Below are 20,540 nucleotides of genomic sequence, written 5' to 3'. Positions count from 1 at the left end.
TGTTTGAGTCTTTCCGCAGCAGAACATTTTCCACAACAGTTGTGACCAAACGTATGGTTCTTATTTCCTCAGCTCTCCACATTACACATGGTCACGATGAGGTACTTATGGAGCCCCGGACATGTTGAGTGATTACTGTGGTATATCAGTAACTCCACAAATAGGATCATGCAAATTCCAAAAAAAAAAACAAATCCATGTTTGAATAAGAAGCTTTCCTTGAATAGTACTTTACTACTTACTTTTAATTGACACAGCAGGTGCACTCTTCTGCACAAACCATGTGTTTTGCATTTTGAACCGGGCGTGTTTTGTGCTCGCTGGTCTTAATTGATGAGATGATATAGAGGAGAACTTGGATTAGTCTGCGTTTTAATTGTCTCCGGTGGAGTTTTCTCCCGTCGTATTTGCGTCTCCCCCTAAACCCCTTAGCAGGCAGACAACAGATGTTGAACTCTGTGGCTACTGAGGAATTTGCTGGACAAATACTGTAATCCTCAGATGTCTCGAATTGGTACATTTTAGGGTAAGAGGCTGCAGGGAGTTCGCTATTTAGAGTGCAGCCATTTGAATGTCACACACTCACACCGAGACTGCTGACATTTAACAACGCGACTCTGTACTTTAACTGTCCATTACCTTGTAAAATGAGCATTTCCCAGTAGGTGTGGGGATTATTAATGTGGGTCCTAATAGTGTGTAGGTGTTGTGCCTCCAAAAAGTTGTGATTCATCAGAGAATGGACATGGGTGCTCTGAGGTGTCTGGAAACACAATTTGTTAGTTGGGGGTTCTGTGGGTGGGGGTGGGGATTTATTTATAAATATTTCTGCCCACATTGCTTAGATATAAGAGTAGGAGGTGGCATGTCAAGCCTCCACAAAACCTTCCCTCTCTAACTTTGTAGAAAAGGTCCTAGCTGGATGAAGATGACATAATATACAATTATTTAGGGGGGATGCTGGGGAAGGCCCCCGCCCCCGTGTCTGGTCTGGTCTGGTCTATGTGGGTGGTGCATGTCTAAGTAACACCCACATGAATGAACGCCAGGCCCAAAAGTTTCCCAGCAGAACATTAAATTATTACAAAGTGGTCAGTGGTTTTAATGTTGTGGCCGATCAGTGTATGATTTACTGGCATTAGAGTAAATTCAGAGAATCGTGAGTTGTCAGTGATTGAAAACAACAAAATCCTCTTACTATCTTTTCTAGTCCGCTGGAAGTTGAACCCTCACACACTCACCACGCAATTCTCCAGAGAGATTGTGTGACGAATCCATGCAGCTGAGAGGAAATCATGTTTATTTGTTGTGTTGAGGCAGCGCTGGGGTTTTACGCAACGTAATAACAGGTGAAGATTAGTTGGAAATTGGTATTAATCCGACCCCAATCCCACGTTATTAAAGTGCGTGAGGAAGTCAGGACCCTCTCCTTTCATTATCGGCCCCCTTCGTTCAGTCGGTCACACCAGTAACCGCAGCTAAACCCGACCATCCCTTTATCCCACGTCTAGTTAACTACGGTCGTCCGTGATATGTGACACGGGATTAGCGCGTCGCCGTGTTTGCATGCAAGCGCTAAGGTCGAAGCACGTACTTGCGGATCAAAGCTGACCCAGTGAAGAATCCCGGACCCTTTTTAAACCCACTGAGCTGGTTTGCCCTCTTGGCTGCCCACTCTCTTCAGCCTGCACAGCGGCCAAGCGGCCCACATTTATGTGTTAGGTAACTAGCAGCTCTGTCAGGCAGCTGAACAGGCTGCGGGCCAGAATTTGCTCAGCCAGTTGGTCGATACATGAGCTAACCCACCAGGCAGGCAGGCAGGCAGGCAGGCAGGCAGGCCGTCTGTAGTCCAAGTGAGCAAACCAGTCAGTAATCCAGCTCGTCAGACGAGCAGTCGGTTTGAATTAGCCAGTATCTCTCTGTAGTTTCACATTTTAATGACATACTGTAGTTAGTGAGCCAATACACGGGACGATTAATGAATTCTAGAGCCATCTGTTCGGTCTGTTGTTTTTCTCTAACCAGTAACGAGGGTGTTGTGTTGCCATGATTGAGTATCCCCACTAACCGAGTCTGATCTAACGCTACCGAACGTCATTTGATCTCTTCGGCTCCCATCGCACACCGTCAGCCAAACGGGAACGTTCTGCTTTTCAGAGCACACACAGAGAACATTAAATGTTTGACAAATACGTCCTCTTTCGAATTTGAGTAATCCATATCCCATAGTGTCCGTATAATGATGTTTAAATGTGTATTTAGCATATTGTGCACTTGGAATGAAACATTTATTTACCCAGCACTCCTTTCTTTGAGCTCCAAGTGATGGGCAATTGTACTATTAAATCAGAAGGTAATCATAATGATGTGTCTGTCTTTTCTTTTTCTGCAGTACATCAACGGTGGAAACCTGGAGCAGCTTCTCGACAGCAACAAGCACTTGAGCTGGCCCGCCAGGGTGAAGCTAGCCAGCGACATCGCCAGCGGTCTGGCGTACTTGCACTCCAAAGGCATATTCCACCGGGACCTCACCTCCAAGGTTAGCGAGAGAGGCTAATTGGCCATTAGGAGGAGAGAGAAAAAAAAAAACAAAACACACGCAGCTAAAAGTAGATCTGTTCAGGTCAGCGTTCGGCACGAGCAACAACATAGTGAGGAAAAAAACATCAACACACGCGGCTCATCATTTTGTTTGGACGTCCTCAGAGTGAAGTCATCTGTTTTTAGACACTTGTGTGTCTTTAAGTGTGTTTACTACGTTGTTTGTGTAGAGCAGAGTGGAGAATATGATGGATATTAATACAGAAAAAAAATATAATCTTTGGCTATATTTGTCTAGAAGTACGTATTAAAATACTGCCTTTTTATTGCTAACCTCTCTGCAGAGGAACACTGTCGCTGTCAGATGTGACATTTTGTAACCAGCAGCTTCTAGTTTTCCACCTTGACTCGGAGCCATGTTGGCACCGCGAGGGAACAGGGACGGGACTGCAGCACTCTGCAGTAAAATCCAAATTTAATGTCCGTCCGTTTGTAGGAGAATAAACAAGCTCACGGAGAAATTTAAATAAAGTGATAAGTGATATCTTCGACTAAAAAGTAAACTTCTTTTTAGAAGGGCTAAACGGTTAACTGATAGCCTTACATGTCACAGTTCCTCAAATTTATACAAAGTTTATTCACTTGTGGCTCCTACCTCAGTCTGGACAGTCAATAAACGGAGTAGTTGTGCTAGCTGCGCTCTGGATTCATGTATCATGTTAGAGCGACATGTATAAATAAACTGTGAGCACGCTGAACATAACATTCAGATCACTCGAGGAGCTGTGACACTGTTATGTTACACAGGGCCGTGCACACGATGACAGCGGTGCACGCCCTGTTTTAGTAATATTAATGAGCGGTGTTGCTAATGGCAGAGGACGAGTCCGAAGCTGTGAATCTAACGTACAGTACTACATGTACTGTGAATTCTAGGTCAGATAGGAAGTAGAGGTTTGACTGATATTGCTAAGCCACAGAAGTCATTTTGTCCCTTTTTTTAGTCGCTCTAGTGTCGCAACTTCCTCAAAACCAAACATCTATGTTGTTTGTTGTCTGTATTCACAGAACTGCCTGATCAGGTGCGATGAGAACGGTTACTCAGCAGTCGTGGGAGACTTTGGCCTGGCTGAAAAGATCCCTACCAATCTGTAAGGAGTCATCACGGGTCACTGCTCTACAGAAAAACACCCACAACTTTATCACTTGAATATTTCCGTTCCTCTTGCAGCATTACACTTCAAATTAACGCTGAGTTTAATCTGTTTTGTATTAGCAGGTGATGAAATAACTGATAATTATCATGTAACAGCAACTTGAAGGATCTTTGTCACCTCTTTTAGTTTAAGTGTTTAGCACTAAAAACTCCAGATGTTATTATTTTTTCCCCTACAAACCAAAGAGAAGATGAGACAGAACATTAGACCTAAGCTAAAGACTGTAGTTGTTAATTGTTGTAAATGTTATTGTACCTAATGTTAATGTTTTATCTGCCCCCTAGTGGCCAAAATTGAATTATTGCCACTTTAAAGCTTAATCATATTTCATCTGCTAAACGTATTGACCACTTTTGCTGCAGTAAAACACAACTACTTGCCTTTAATTGCCACTTATTTAATTGACATTGGTGTGGCAATGGATTATTTTGCAATGTGAGGTCATAAGATTCCTTTTCCTGGCCAGTGATCATACAGTATATTAGTTTCCTTGTAGGTCTCCGCTACAGTGTTTTTGTGTCATTCTGATTTTGCTGTTACCAGCAAACTCGCCTAAAAGTGCACCTCCTCCTCCTCCTCCTCCTCCTCCTCCTCTTCCTCCTCATACCAGACACAGTTATTTATTAACATGTAGTGTGGGTCAGGCTCTAACATCAACAGCCGCCTCTACAGTTCACATTCTCTACTTTAGTGTTATGATAACAGGAGGACACTATCAGTGCAGGGTTTTCCTTTTTTTTTTTTTTTTTAATTCTACGTTAGTATAAACAAGGAGGGGGCCTGTTATTTTTCTTATGTAAAATGTCTTTAGCTGATTAAAAAAAAAAAAAAAAAAAAGCAGCCGCTCCTATTATTGTTAGTGTGAGCGCACTTTTTTTTGAACGTATAAATCTGGTCAGACCTCACCAAATTTAAATCTAAATGGAGCAAGAGATACTCAACAGAAAGGATTAGAGAGTTAAGATTAATTATATACTCTGTCGACTCTTTTAAAAGCTGATTTAATCACAAAAGTGCGGCTATTTATACACGGCACAAAAACAAGAGCAGCCCACTTAGTTTTCTTAGTTGGTTTATTTTATAAATCGTCGCTCGTGATGTCACAGAGCAAAAGAAAAAACCTTTATTTGGCTTTTTTTTTAATGAATGCTAACACAGGCCTCTTAGCTTACAGGTATCAGCGAGTCTAACCTTGAGGTTTTACCCCTGCTTTTTATGAACGGGGTCAGATCAGGCTTTTGTTTGCTGCTGGTGCACTGGGTCAGAGGAGGATTAGCTCCAACCAACATTTTACCAGCTTGTCATATTTCCTCAGGTTAAATGCACTGAGTAAAAATAGATTTGCACAAGTAAAGGTTCAAGAGTCATTTTAAAGCTTCTTTAATTGTCTAGAACGGGACTTCCTGCTTTCACCTCGTTTATAACCATTCTGTCTGTGTGTTGTCTCCAGTGCTGAAGTGGAGAAGCTTTCAGTGGTCGGTTCTCCTTTCTGGATGGCTCCGGAGGTACTGAGGGATGAATCCTACAATGAAAAGGTAACGTCGTTAATCTTAACCCCTGCTCCAAACTGATGGAGAGATTAAGTCGGGACTCCCTACCTATTATATGCGTTCTTTATTAAACTCACCCTAGAGCTACTTATAAATATACATTATTATTATCATTTTTATCCCTTTAGTAAAATATGTATTGATGTTAATATGTATTTAAATAAATTTAAATTTGTGGGGGAAAATAAAAAAAAATATATAAAAAATGTCTAATCAACCAAAGATTTTGTGACCCTCCCTGCAGTACCTCCGTGGACCCCCTAGGGGGTGCGGACCCCACGTTGAAGACGTATGTTTGAAACCACAAAAGACAAAGGGGTTAAGATCCAGACATTTTTAAAACATAAATAAAGCTGAGTTGAGTTGAGATAGGAGAACTGGTGGTAGTGAAGGACCAGCTGGTGCATGCATGAAATTAAATAACTCTTCATCCCAGCAGGAAGCAGGTCTGTGTTCTTAATTCAATCTGGGAAAACTGGAAGAAGCCAAATAACTAGCCTCGTCTGGCCTCTCTTGAATCATCATCAGTGGGTCAACAGTTTACTCATTTTAGACGACCATGTTCTTGTGAAGATATCTGTATATTTAAATGTTCAGATGAGATCAAATGTGACATGTGACAAGCCTTCTAGTTCAGACGCTTCTATTTATGTTCTCGTACACTGTTCTGCTAAGCTGAGCAACCAGTTAAGTGTGATCTCATCCGCACCTCATTCCACCACAGATTCAAGATAATGAATCGGCTGAAAAGCCAAAAGCCAAATGTCTGACGAGTGGCAGCGGTACAGGACGGTCCTCCCTTAGGAAGGGCTTTTAAAAAAGATATTCATCATCTTTTGGATCTACTAGTAATTGGATTGTACAAATAATTCATCCGTGTTTTCATTTGTTGTCCCAGGCCGACGTGTTCTCCTACGGGATAATCCTGTGTGAAATCATCGCGAGGATCCAGGCCGACCCCGACTTCCTTCCTCGCACCGAGGTGACTCCTCGTCTCCCTCTCGCCTCCTTTCCGCTCCCTTCTCTCTCCTCCTCGTAATATTCAACGTTCGTGTTTAAAGTGTACACACGGGCCTGATCCTGTTGATATTTCATAACTCTCTCCCCTTATGTTTATACTGCGAAATGTCCGTGACTCACGCAGAAGTGGACGGGAATGTTAAAATATTTCTCAACCCAGTCTGGCAAAAAATAGATCTGAACATTAAATATTTACCGTATCGCTTTATCTAGCGTAGGTTCTCAGAGCGCTCGTACTGTAAGGCTAATATTTATGGATTCATATGTGAATTAATGACCCCTACGCGCACATTTAACTAAGTGAACTAATTAAACTTTGTTGAAATGACTCTCGTGGTGTCGTGTCAGGAAGGATCATCATTTGCATCCCAGTGCGGATTGTGCCTTTAAGCCAGGCTTAGAATTAAGTTTCTGGTTATTCGTCCATGAGCGGAGGAGAACTTGGCAGCCAGCAGGGCCGTGTCAGAGAGATTAGTTTGACATGAGGCCGGCTTTGGCGGACGATTTACAGTATTTCAAACATCTGATAAAGCTTTGTCGGTGTCCATCTTTACCCCCGCTGTTAGGATACAGCTTTCCTGTTTATGTTTCATGCATCATGTGTCCCTTCTCTTTGTCTCTCCACCTCGTCCTCCCGAGCAGAACTTCGGCCTCGACTACCACACCTTCCAGCACATGGTCGGAGACTGTCCGCCCGACTTCCTCCAGCTGGCCTTCAACTGCTGCAACGTGAGTCCAGCATCCTGTCGTCCAATCTAGTCTATCGGCGCTAGACGTGATAAACTGACACACAGGCGTCCTGTTTCATGGACGTTCCTGGGAGTTTCTCCAGTTTTATTCCTGAGTAAATTTTATTCCCTTGTTCGGAGATAAATGAGCAGTCAGATTAGATGAATAATCAGATTTGTCTTGCCGTCCAGGGGGTGCTCTGTTCTCTAAAAGCTGGATCAGTTGCTTGTCAGATTCAGATTTTCTCGACGCACATTCATTTGTTTTTAATCAGCTGTTAGAATGAAGAAGAAAAAATGGATCAAACCAAATAAGTCACGTACTTGAGATGAGTTTCCTTTTGCTCATATCATCACTGGATTGTGACTTTTTGTAACCCCTCCCACATTAATTAGAACCACAGAAGAAGAGTGTATTAAAGATTTCGGAGCACCCCGCTGATTGAGTCTGTATCGGCTTCTTCTATCCCTTCTCATCCCTGTCTGTCGTCCCGCTTTTATCATCCTCGTCTCTGGTATCTCTCTGAATGTCTTCTTCAATTATCTGGCTTCATCTTTAAGCTGCATTGTTTTTGGTTCTGACTTATTTCTTTTAGTTTTTCTCACACTTTTCTTTTATTAAACATGGTCAAGGAGAAAAGGAGCCTCAGTTGTCGCTGCTTCTGTTTTCTAAATTACCTTTTTCTTAACCTCCTGAGACCCGACGTCCTCATATGGGGACATTAGGTTTTAGGTTTGTGGCAGCTTATCCTGCTTCATGTAGACCCATTGTCCTCATAAGGAGACACTTTTGTCTAGTCATCAAAGGGTCAATGCACTTGTTTATTTATTCTTATTAACATTTCTAATTTGAAATGAAAACTTAACAAGTAGTCGTTTGAGGATGTGGGGATTTCATCGTTTCCAGTTTTATATTTTGGTTCACATTCACAGTGACTTAAATTGTAACAGACACTGAAATAATCCCTGTGTCCACATAATATCTTTCAAGAGCTTCTTCAAGTTCAAAGATGATGCTTATTTTTGACGTCTTATCTTAAAGACACACGATGGATTCCAAACAAATGCTTGGGTCTCAGGGGGTTTTGTTCCCACCACTGATCATATTTTGTACCACTGTTTGCTAAGAAACTGAGTGTTTCCAGTTACCGATAATCGTTATAAAGGAGACTTTTCTTTGCACCATTAAACAGTACAACAGATTTCCATTAATCTTAAACGTGTACAATACAATATAAAGGCTATAAAACAACCTATAAAATTCACTATAAACAACCAGATCAACCTAAGAGCAGGTTTGTTTGTGTAAATTATAACTGTTGCTTAGTTAATGAAATGAAACTTTTCTCATTTAAAGGTCAAATGTAGCACGTTTTTAAATGGGAAGAGATCTCGTTGGGGTCTGTTTCCTTTTCCCTGTTAATAACATCCTTCTCCATGCGTCACTTTATCTCTCCCAGATGGACCCTAAGCTCCGTCCATCCTTCCCAGACATCGTGAGGCACCTGGAGGAGATTCTCGCCCGCCTTAAAGTCGAGGAGATGGAGCACGAGTGCGTCCCGCTCGGCGGGGACAACGACAAGAAAACCATCCCTAAAGGTAGCGGCGCTGCGCCCTCACCCGAACGCGTCTAAAGGTTTACAGTCAATAAAAGTCACATCCTTTTGTTTACAAGAAGAGAATTGTGAATTCCTGGGAAGGACGCTGGAAGGAGTGGAAGCTGTAATCCAAGTGAGGCGCCAGAAATGTATTTTATGACCTCCCGCACCCCCTGCCACTAGTCAATATTTTACTTGTTATCTAGTCAGTGTCAGGCCTAATGGAAACTTCTCACCTCTCCTGACACTAGCATCACTTCCTTTTTCATACCGCACCATGTTTTGTCCACTCGGTTGTGAGGCTTCTGTGTATTTACACTGTCCTCACACATGAAATATGACAAGCAGATGAGCACAATCTCTTACTAAAATATCTCGTTAACTTTCATCCTGTGTTTGCTGCGAAAATAACGTGAAGAGGAAAATTGGTCTGAGATCAACGTTCCTATTTAGAGACACTCGATCCATGCAGGCCCAGGTTTCACTTCTAATTTGGTCCGGCACGGAGCCGCCCGCCCGTCTGACCATCACGGGCGTCTGGAGTCACTGATGTGTTCACGCAGACGAAACCAAAACAGGCTCCTTCTCCCTCATAACACACAACGTCACAGGATGCAGACGCAGGGTTTGTTTGGTTTTTTCACAAGTGACAAATGCGGTTACTTACATCTGATGTTATGATTGTAAACCTTGACGCAGCTGACACCATCCGAGCCTGTTGACGCATCATCCCTCCCTTTCCATCTCCTCCGTCTCTCACTCTCTCCCCTGATAACATCAGCATTTCCTGAGGCCAGAATCACCCTCATAGTAGGAAATATTTCTGTTGCGTAACAAGAATTTCTTCTCCCGAGTGACTTCCCTCGGTACTCACGAGTAAAATGAGTAATGACTTGAGATGTTTCCCGGAACAAACAGAAGGCAGAGGAGCTGTAAGATTTCAGAGGAGCGTAAAATAAGACGTTTGCTCGGAAACGGATAAGGTTTTAAGCTTTCATAAAGGATTATTTTGTTTGTAGACTGTGTGCCCAAGTTGCTTTACAGTCCTGCAAGTTCAAAGATCACATTATACATTTTTTATTTTAATTATTTTCCCTCCTGCCATAAATTATCTTTTTTCAACCCATAAAAAACTTCCTGAGAAAGCAACTGAAACTCAAAGAACTGCCGCAGGCTGTGTTGCCCCCTGGTGTTTAAATTAAAATCTCGCTTAACCTTGAGTACGACTTAACCTCCCGAGACCTGAGCTTTTGTTTTGTTATGCATTTTCAATTTCTCCATTTCATTGAGAAACATTAAAACTAAGCACCATCTTCGAGCAGGAAGTGCTACGTCCTCGTGTGTGGACACAGGATTAATTCACTCGACATTATAACAGAGTCACCAATACGTAACAAGAAATTTCAACATTTTCTTGTGTCATCGTTGCTGTCCCAACGTCCTCAATCGAATTTTCCTGTCACTACAAACGTTTCAACTGTAAAATGTGATGAGGTTTTGCACCTTGTCCACTTTGCTAACATGAATCAGCTGATATCATGTTGTAGACACCAACTAGTATCTAGTTTTGAGGACAAAAGTCTAAATGAAGGAGAATAAGAAGCTGACACAAACCTAAAACTTAACGTCCCCATATGAGGACATAGGGTCTCAGTAGGTTAAAACAAATGTACTTCCATGTGTTTCCAAACTTATGTCTCATATTCTTTTAAATATGAGTTGCGGTTTTCACATAAAGTCTTGTTTTCTTCATTTAAGGTGAGAAGATCCAGGGTTTCAAGCGTTTGAATCCGCTCAGTTTCCAGAACGATAAGATCCCTCCCAAGTCGCCGCGCCCCCGACGAAACATCTGGCTCAGCCGCAGCCAGTCGGACATCTTCTCCTGCAAGCCGGGAAGGAAAGTCAACGTCCAGGACCCGTACTACAACCCCCCCACCGCCCAGAGGGCCTCCAAAGCCCGCAAGATCAACCCCTTCACGGCCCGGGAGGACCTGTGCGGGGGCAAGATCAAGTTTTTCGACGTGCCCAGCAAGTCCGTGTTCTCGCTGGTGTTCGACCTGCACTCGCCTCCGGGGAGCGCGTTCAGCAACCAGCCGCCCGCCGGTCCGGGGCCCCAGCAGGAGGCGTCTTATTACTGGCAGCAGCTACCGGGAAGGCAGTGTCACTCCTTACCTGTGTCCCCACAGCTCCCCCGCTCCGAGATCTTCCACCTGGCCGCCGCCGTCGGCCCCAGCAACAACAACGGCTCGGTGACCTGTAACCCCGGCCAGCTGTCCACGACTTTTCCAGGTGAGCTCAGCTTACTACGTTTTGTAGATTCTGTGGTGTGTAAGGATTTTTATGTTACGGTTATTTTCTCTCAGCCACCAACTCCAGGTTCGACGCAGGGCTGACGGGGAACGACGTCCGACAGAAGGCCGTCCTGAGCGGCTGGGCCAAGAAATACGTGGTGGTCGAGATCCCGCCTTACTGCAGGCAGAGAGGAGGGGAGGACGACGAAGAGGCCGAGGGCCCGAGGGAGGGAAGCATGGAGGACGAGTACGGGGAGGGCTGGTCTCCCATGGTCCCCAGCAGCGACAGGGACAGTGGAGAGGTGATGGACTGCTGCAGCAGCCTGGAGACGGAGGAGGGACGAGAGAGGGGGACGGACGCGTGCCCGATGTAGACGAACCTCTGTCGAACGACGGCGCCAACGAGGAGGTGGAGGTAAAAATAAATACGTAGTCTCGGGACTGAAGAGGAGACGACTGGAGGACTCTGGCTCCTCGATGTGAGGACACGGAGGCAAATAGATTTAACAAGGAGATCAATAGACTGGACACATTTCAAAGGTAGTGGGAAAAAACGAGACGCAAAAGAGAAAAAAAAGCACTTGATTTTCTTCTTTTTTCTTTTCAAAGCGACTTTCATGTGAATGTATCACACGTTTAAATAAATCCAACACACATGATTTTTAAGAAGCTACCATCCAGGTGTCTCCAAATAGCACAAAAAAAAAAAAAAGCTAAGCTTCTGTCAACACAGTGGACACTGCAGAGAGATTATTTTTCTGAAAGGTTGTTTATATTTAATAATGTAAGATGTAGATTATTTTTCCTTTAAGGTTTTTTTTCTTCTTGTCTTGTCTGTGATGAGAGGTACTGAAGATCCCTTGTGTTTGTGTGTGTGTTTAAAGAAAATCTAAAGTGTGTTTTTCGATACGTCCGTGTTCTTTGTGAGACAAATCCTCATACTAAATCAAAAAATGATAATAATAATCCCACATCTTTGTGATTAACGACAATGATATTCAGACGAGAAACCGTGTGAGATGTCATTACCCTCTGGTATCCTAGCAACCTCAGACTCCTCCAGTGAATTCACATGAAGGAGAAGTGAAGAGGAGAAATTTACTTACAGAGACAAGAGGCTCGTTTCACGTTATCAAACGCACCTGAAATGAGTCAAAACTAAAGCCGCTGTAAAGTGGCTGCTTTAGACGTCAACTCTCGAATTTCATATCTCAGAACAACTTCTTCAAAGCAGTTCCCTCCAAATGACACAGAAAGACCAAATGACAATTAGGAAAAAATTCTTCAACGCATTCTTTCCCCAATTCACTCCTCTGGTCTCCAGGTCCTCGCTTGGTCCGGTATTATCAATAGTTTATGGCTGTTGTTAACTGTATAGAAGATCAACTTTACGTCATAAGACGAGCATTAATGTAGATCGTACTTTAACTAGAGAAAGACGCTGCAAACGTGTCTTGAAACAGTGTTATGAGAACAAAGTGATGAACTCATTCAGATCCATGTGGAGCAGCTGTGGCCGTTTTAACACGTTTGGTGCTGAGACAAAAAAAAATAAGATTCCTGTCAGTCTGATTGTCACGCATTTATCTCGTTTGCCCCGATGGATTTAATCGAAGCTTGAATATACACCGATCAGCCACAACATTATGACCAAGCGAATGATAATATAATTGAATGTTCTGCTGGGAAACGTTTGGACCTAGATTTCATTCATGTGGATGTTAATTAGACATGTAGCCCCCACCGAGACCAGACCAGACCAGATACCCCCACCCCATGGCAGCCTCACACAGATACACACACACACACAAAAACAGTTTAGGACCAACTCAAAAAACACATGAAGAACAGCACAAGGTGTTGACCTGGACTCCAAATTCATTAGATCACAAACTGATCAAGTATTTTATGTGATGATCCACAGAGGCCCCTCCCCTCATCACATAGGACCCAAAGCCCCCCCCCCCACTAACCACATTCAGTTACCCCAGATGAGTCACAACTGTTTTGGAGGCACATGGGAAACCTACACAATATCAGGAAGGTGGTCATAATGTAATGCCTGATCGATGTATATCCCCCTAAATTGTACGAAAACTTTTCAGGTGCCTGAAATTAAATTCTTGTAATCACTTATACTTTCATAATGTACACGACTGAGTCCAACGTGACACGATTTGGTTAAATCTCTGAATAATTCATTCCGATGATGCCTGATACTCTGTGACGAGACGACTTGTTCATTTCCACCGACTGTCAGTATTTAAAACGTAGCCGGAGTCGGTTTATTTGAGAAATTCAAACATCTTTAAACACCTCAGTGTGTTGTAGCTGCTAACATTTGGTTTTTTACAGCCCAGGTCTCGTGACACTCTGCGCGTCCGGGATAGATTTAGTGCAAGAATTAGTTTCGTTGTCCGTTAATAACTCCAAACGTTCGCGACAGCGGCTCTCGGCGTACAAACAGAATTAAATTAACTCGACAGCGTCAGCCACGTTTGCCTCGGCTCCAGCACTTCCTCTGTACGTGGCTGCTGTCGACCACTTCAGGAGGAACTTAAAAAGCATTCGTATGGTGGTGTATACATACATACATACAGTCCTCTCTTATCACTACTTTTCTATGCAACTTTTATCACAATTTTACAGGAATCTAATTTGATATTTATGAGAAACATTTAATGTCTTACCTTTGTATATTTATGTAAAAAAAAACTTGTGTTGTTTTTCTGATTGAATAACAAAGCTTCCCCAGATTTTCCTGGTATTTCTCTCTCTTTTCTTTTTTTTCTCAAGGATGAATCACCTGAACCTCAGATTTAGCAGGTTCAAAGACGTATTTATTTAGAAAATGAAAGACTTTTGCTTTCAGATTAGACTTTATGGGCCTTTGAAGCAACGGGAGGATTTATTTGTGTCACGTTAAAGGTAAATCTTCAGAGTTTCCTGCAGAGGTGTAAGAATCAGTGTTAGAGTAAATGAAAAAGGAACACGGCGTTAAATTTAAGATTTATTTTCTGTCTTACAAAACTGTAAACTTTCAGGGTGAATATCTATCTGGCACGATGCAGTTACGATGCAGCCTAAAAATAAAGAGCTGTAGAAAACCATGGCACAACATCTCAGCAGGACCTGCACCAAGACTGAAGCTAATAAAGTGAAGCGTCAGCTAAATGTTATGAGCATCTAGCCTTAAATTAAGTTCCTGCAGGATCATCTAAAGCCGTCCCAAATGTCCGTATAGTTCTACAGGAACTATTTGCATTAAATGACATTAACAATTAACATTAACATTAAAAGTCATAAACAAAATTAACTTAAAAGGGACGAATGCATCTCCCAGCAGGTGAACCTGTTCCATCCTTCCCGATCACGTGACCGTATGTTGGTGAGTCCCAATTAACTGACTTAAAAGTGTTTCTCACAAAAACACAACATTTTAAATTGTAACTTTAAAATCATTTTTCACATAGGTTCAGATAAGGTGACCAGACATCCTCTTTTTTTCCCAGACGTTTCCTCTTTTTGAGACTTAGAAATGTGTCAAACTCAAACCTTGAAACCATTTCAGACTTGAGATTCTTTTACTAGAGCTTCAAACATGTTTACATTAAATTTTCATTGGCTTTCACAAACTCAAACCCGGTCACTCTGGCTGAGACGCCTGCAGTGATCTGGAGCAAATCCCAAACAGACAGCAGTTAAACGCGGCACAAACTAGCTTCTCTAAAACGTCACTTGTATAAATAAATAAAAACTATCATATCAAAAATATCACCTAGCTCTATATAATCTATATAAAGACGTGGAATGTAGCAGACATATATAATTAATGAACCGCTCAGTGCACTGTCTTCTGATGGGACTTGAGGCTGGAGCGCTGCGTGAAGCACTTCCCGCACACGGAGCACTCGAAGGGCTTCTCGCCGCTGTGGACCACGGCGTGCCTGATGAGGTTGCACTGCTTGGTGAAGCTGCGGCCGCACTGCATGCAGCTGAACGGCTTCTCGCCCGTGTGGCTCCTCAGGTGCTCTTTGAGCTGGCTGAACCTCACGAAGCCTTTGCTGCAGTACGTGCAGCTGAACCTCTTCTCGCCGAGGCCCGGCCTCCAGGGCGTCCGCATCCTCCTCGCCAGGACGAAGCCGCGGTTCGCCGCGCCCGGGTCCTCGCCGGGGGCCCTCGCGTGGGGCGCGGCGGCGTCTCGGTGCTGGAGCTGCGGCTGCTGAGGAACGGGGCTTGAATCCAGGGAGTTGATCTGAGACAAAGCGCCGTGTCCTTCGTCTGGTTGTGGTCTCCTTGGTCCAAATGTTCTGGCTCGTCTCTTCGCCCTCGCTGCACTCACCGCCACGGATTTCCCCAGTGGGTGACCTCTCGAGACCACGTCCTCTACACGTAATCCGCTTTGAGGCGCAAACGCGGTGGCGGCGGGCTCGAACTGCTGCCCAGGGTACGAGACGCTCAGATCACCGGCGTCTCCGCGCAGACTGCTCGACCACAGCCGGTCTTCGGTCACAGGTGTGTCCGACGCACCGAGCGGAGCTGCGTTCTCATCGGGCTCTTCCTCTTTCTCACGCTTCACCAGGAGCTCCGTCTCGTTGCGGCCTCCGTTCACCCGCCCGCCCGGGAAGGAGTCGTCGTAGGCGTCGGCTGGAGAAAGCGGAGGGCGGGAGTCGGCCGGGTTTTCATGCGCAAACCCGTCAATCTGGGCAGGTTGTGAGGCTTTGAAACACGACAGCTGCTCAGCTCCAGGGGCTAAAGAAAGAACAGGAAGTCTATCACTGTTACTATTAGTCTCCTGAGAAACCTTTTAATATCCTCTTTGTTTTACATGACCAGCACAAAACATTTATTCATTTCAACAGACACCAGCTGCGTTGTCATTACATTTTTTTGCAAAGTAAAAGCGGTGTTTAAAAAAAAAATTTCTTGTTTCCACTGAAAGCTATTTTGCAAATGAGCTGTAATTCTAGTAAAGTCTCGCAATATCCCACAATTCTCTGAAGTGAGACTTCACTTTGAGGAATGTGGACTTCAAATGAAATGGTCACATGACCCACTGCATCATCTCCAGTGCGATATACTTTTATGTAGGCGTTTCCATTACCGGTTTTTCATTGCGATATTAGGGGTTTTACACGTCTCTAGGGGAAGTGGGAATGCGGCAAATGTAAGTTTTGGGTCTTTGAATGTCTTAAATGTTGGTTAAATTATGAAAAAGCAAAATGCATCAGAAAGAATTCACATTAAATAAGATTAAACACTGGATTTAAATTCAGTAAAATAATAAAAAATGATGATAAAAAGCGGACTACTCGCTTCAGATTAAGACCAGACGAGGACGTGTTATTAAAATCACTGTCAGATTGTAAATTAATATGTAGTTGTGCACATTTGTTGGTCTTTACCTTTACACTAGGTGGATATTTTGGTCACACGATTTGTTGTGACATATTAAATAGACTATTTCTAAATCACCCATCTTTTCATCACGCGATCTGGAAACACACCTCAACCTTTAGGGCCTGTTCAGACCTTTAAGCATTTGATCTGTGCTGATCCAGTGATGTTTAAGACAGGTGTGGACACACCCAGGACGTATTAAGTATTTGAGGGATCTGATCTCTGACCACATTTTGGAGGCGGTCTGCGCCCGCATTGGTCCACATTCTTTCAAAAGTCACAACACACACACACATAAAAAGCTGTTCTCGGTTCTGGGTGAGCGGTAGGGATCCATTAGAGACAGTCGCCTGTATTTATTTACACAACATGAAACTGAGATCAGATCTGGAGACGCTTGTTAATGTTAAAGCTGGTGATCAGGTCTTAATACAAGGTCTGAACAGGACTGAAGCGGCGAAGAGGAGCAGCTGGAGTGTCTGAATTATCACATGTGCTTGAATGGTTGTAAGTTGTGTCAAGGTTTGGACCTCACGGTGAGGACGCTGTGTTTGATTCGCTCGTACAAATGGAGAAAACTGACTCTGATATGTGTGTTTACACTCACTCAGCCTGTCCTCTGGGTCGTCCCTCCACGTGTCCTCGTCTGCACGCTCCACTTTGATGCGTACGTCCTCAGCTTCAGTCTCAGGTTCCATGTCTGCGCACTGCAACAACCAGTAAGACGGTACGGTCGAACAAGTACACAAACGCACACAGACACACACAGGTTGTAACAGCAGAGATAAAAACGCCTTATTATTATTATGACTATAGATGATACATCTACAGAGAGGTTCAAATGTAGTTTATATTAAAGCTTGTACACTTTTAATCAAAAACAAATATACTGATCAGCCATAACATTACAACCACCCTTTATCCTCCAAACTGTGGACCTGTGCTGTGGTATCTGGCACCAAGACATTCGCAGCAGATCCATAAAGTCCTCGGACTTTCTTGCTTCCAACATCAACTTTCAGGACAACATGTCGCCTAATGTATCCCACCCACTGACACATGCATGGATGTCACTGACATCCCCCCGTCAGTGGTCATAATGTTATGCCAGATGGGTGTACACTGTCGATTATCATTTAAGTCGTGAAAATACAAAAATCAAAGGCACTTGTTTGAGGTTTGTTGTAGATATTTCCCCACTTATCCATTAAACGTTTTGAGTGAGTGTGCATCAAATGTTCCTGTGAACAACCTAAACTTCGGGGATGTTATTAATGATTCATACCTGCTGGGATTGATTGCGAGCCTCAGCCTCCACCTGTGAGTCCCAGTCCAAGCTCCGACGGTTCAAAACCACTTTGACCAAAGGAGAAAATCTCTCTGAAGCCGAAGCGTTGAACCCTGAGGAGGAAACCGAGAGGCAGAGGGCAGCTTGTGAACACAGGGAATCACATTTAACTCTCATCTCAAGTTCAACAAAGACACACTCGTGAAACGGGGACAGCTCTTAGTCACTTTTATCATTGATTTATTGAGCGTCTTTTAACGTTCTCTTTCATTTGACGGTTTAATGGTCTCTCTCTGAGTCAAATAGAGTTGGCTCCAGCTAACAGACATGAGTGTGCTCTGGAAAAAAAACAAAAAAAAACAAAAAGAATTGTGTGGCCCAGGAAGCTTAATGCATTATGAAGCAGGGAGACCCATGTCATGTCCAGTGGATTTACTTTAATAGGGAGGCGCTACCATGCACCTCTGAGGAAGACAAATCACTACTTGAACTCTTTTATCCCTTCAGGTGAATGGTGAATGCCAATTTTAAGGAGTAGACTGTGCTTAGTCGCTTCATTATCATTTTTTCTATCCTATTTATCCATTATTCGTTCATTTCCTTGTTGAAATACTTACTATTTGCTAATGATGTACGGATCGATGCTGAAATGTCGATAGCTCCTATACCAGATCTTTATGTTCTAAAATCAATTCTCAAATCAAAATTTGATACTTCTGTCCTCTGAGGTAATGTATGTTAACATGAACACAGTGGAAAGTAAACTACTGAGTTGTGGCAACACAGCAAACACCACTCGTATTCTGTGTTGTGGTCTAACCTGATCAGCTTAAACCACAACAAAGAATAAGAGTCATTCATGATGAGCAGGACAGAGGAGGAGAGCACAGTGTTAGAATTTAAACAAATTTAAATAACACAAATAAATTACTCTGATGTGAAGCTATGATTTAAAATGCACTACGTTTTTGTGATTTACCAAACACATTACGGTGTATTTGCAAAAAAAGTATCGAACCGCTATCGCTGATACCAGCCTGAATTTTACCCAGTATCGTATCGGAAAGGAAATCGGTGGTATCGAACATCCCTAATGTTTGCACATGCACAAGATGATTTGTTTTATTGTGCTAGGACGTGTAAACCGAATTGCCTGCACGGGGTGAACAAAGTTTTCTGAACTGAACTGAACGGAGTGAAATCCAAATGTGTGCCTCCACCACCCCACCTTTCCTCCTGGCTCTCATCCTGCTCCTCCTCAGCTCTGCCTCCATCCCCTCGCACTTGCTCTTCAGGAGCTCGATGTCCAGCCGCAGCACCGCGCAGCTGTCCTCCACCCGCCGGTTTATCTCCTCCACGGCTGCCTTGGCCAGGACCTCCATCACGGACAGGAGCTGGCTCTGGAAGCTGCAGCTCTCCATCTTGGACAGGTTTCGGCTCCTTTTTTGTAAAAAAATAAATAAATAAATTACAAAACAAATAAATATTTTCTGCTGCAGTTCCCCCGTCTGTGCTATGCGTGTCTCAGTTTCTGTTTTAAATGTGTTCACATCTGGTCAGAGAATCACGTTCACCCCCACCGCAGAGTCGGAAGTCGTGTGTGTGCTGAAATAATTCTTCCGCGGACAGAGATAGAAGGAGAGGGTCGTTTGTTTTTAACACCTGTGCGCTTCCTAGGGGCGGACCCGCTCCATATCTTTTAAAAAATGACAAACCTTTTACATGATTCCGTTTCAAGGAACCTCTTTATAAAATAAATGTAACGTAGACGACGTTTATTTAACCTTTAATGGTTATTTAGCATTATTTCCGCCCATGTAGGAAGCACTGAAAAACGAAACGAGGTCACCATAGCAACCGTGACACCAATGACAGGAACAAGTGGCGTTTCGCTATTACCGTAAACACCTGAATACACGCGTACTTTTTTTTTTTTTTTTAATAAGCAGCATTTACACATGTTTAAACCCTCTTTATTAATTTTCGTTGTCAGATAACTTCTCTTATGATGATATATTATATATTTTTGCGTTTATATTTCGCCATTTTTTATCAGCATCCACTTATATGTTGCCTGGATCTGCTTTTAATTACATTATAATGAGTTATTAGCCATCTATTAGCTGATAATACACAGTTTATAAACTCAAAACAAGGGGGCTAAACAGAAAATAGTCGATTATATATCAAGTTGCATTGTTTACTTTGTCATCAGTGAGCACTTGAATTAGTTTTAAATATGAAAACTAATTGTGAGGACTATGGATCTTGGGTTCTCCAGCTAAGCCGCACTTAGGCACCCCGTGCATCAAACCAGAACTGGACCACTGATCCTTGGTCCAGTTCTGATGCTCATGTGTCCATTGTAGGAGCTCTCTAAAGTGGGCAGGCTCAGCATGGACACCCTGCCTTGTCTGCATCTACACAGACCCTGTATGTTCTGAGGAACCAAACTCTTAGTTTGACTGGACCACACAGGCCAGCTTACTTTCCCAAAGTGCCTCACTGAGCTTTAGCTGCCTATGAACCTGTAGCCAGTTCACCCCTTTTCCTTCCTCGGTCCCCTTTTGATAGATACGGACCACTTCAGGCCGTGAACATCCCACAAGACCTGTAGTTTTGGAAATGCTCTGACCCAGGTCAGTCTCTAAAGTCCTTCCACTTGCTCATATTCCCTGGTATTAACATTCGTTTGAGGACAAAATACTCACTTCCTGCCCAATACAACTCACTATTCACGTGATAATGAGGTAATCAGTGTTACTCACTTATACCGACTTATCCGACAATTCTTATTTTATTTTATGATGGGCATAGTGTTATGGCTGATCGGTGTGTGTGTGTGTGTGTGTGTAGATTGAGAATGTGTTTTAGATAAGATATGAACCATGTCACAGCAGAACGAGT

At 43.3% G+C, this 20,540-nt stretch overlaps 2 protein-coding genes across 2 annotated transcripts in view; one reads left to right on the top strand and one right to left on the bottom strand.

Moving 5' to 3' along the window:
• tesk2 (testis associated actin remodelling kinase 2) overlaps positions 1–11,927 on the top strand; it is a 29,640-nt gene extending 17,713 nt beyond the window's left edge. The window contains exons 6-13 of the mRNA XM_047588664.1: positions 2,393–2,539; positions 3,610–3,692; positions 5,209–5,293; positions 6,207–6,290; positions 6,971–7,057; positions 8,517–8,655; positions 10,413–10,943; positions 11,018–11,927. Of these exons, the coding sequence (XP_047444620.1) occupies positions 2,393–2,539; positions 3,610–3,692; positions 5,209–5,293; positions 6,207–6,290; positions 6,971–7,057; positions 8,517–8,655; positions 10,413–10,943; positions 11,018–11,319 (1,458 nt within the window). The 3' untranslated portion in view covers positions 11,320–11,927. The remainder of the gene's footprint in view (positions 1–2,392; positions 2,540–3,609; positions 3,693–5,208; positions 5,294–6,206; positions 6,291–6,970; positions 7,058–8,516; positions 8,656–10,412; positions 10,944–11,017) is intronic.
• Positions 11,928–13,942: 2,015 nt separating this feature from the next.
• Positions 13,943–19,492, bottom strand: si:ch211-155e24.3 (uncharacterized protein LOC100150696 homolog). Its single transcript, XM_047588669.1, has 4 exons — positions 18,862–19,492; positions 17,631–17,746; positions 16,953–17,052; positions 13,943–15,697 (listed from the first exon to the last, which is right to left on the bottom strand). The coding sequence occupies exons 1-4, from the start codon at positions 19,052–19,054 to the stop codon at positions 14,787–14,789; spliced, it is 1,320 nt and encodes a 439-aa protein (XP_047444625.1). The 5' UTR covers positions 19,055–19,492; the 3' UTR covers positions 13,943–14,786.
• Positions 19,493–20,540: the final 1,048 nt, after the last annotated feature.

The sequence above is a fragment of the Mugil cephalus genome, chromosome 7 (assembly GCF_022458985.1).
Source record: "Mugil cephalus isolate CIBA_MC_2020 chromosome 7, CIBA_Mcephalus_1.1, whole genome shotgun sequence".
NCBI classification, from domain to species: domain Eukaryota; kingdom Metazoa; phylum Chordata; class Actinopteri; order Mugiliformes; family Mugilidae; genus Mugil; species Mugil cephalus.
Note: the sequence above shows the minus strand (reverse complement) of the source record. Positions and strands in the feature narration are given on the sequence as shown.

Bases quoted from the DNA above. Each gene is read 5' to 3' on its own strand.
- si:ch211-155e24.3 (XM_047588669.1), bottom strand. From the start codon at position 19,054: ATGGAGAGCTGCAGCTTCCAGAGCCAGCTCCTGTCCGTGATGGAGGTC. The intron at 17,053-17,630 runs GTATGAATCATT...TGGTTGTTGCAG, and splicing joins CTCGCAATCAATCCCAGCAG to TGCGCAGACATGGAACCTGA. The intron at 15,698-16,952 runs GTGAGTGTAAAC...TTCTTTCTTTAG, and splicing joins CGACCCAGAGGACAGGCTGA to CCCCTGGAGCTGAGCAGCTG.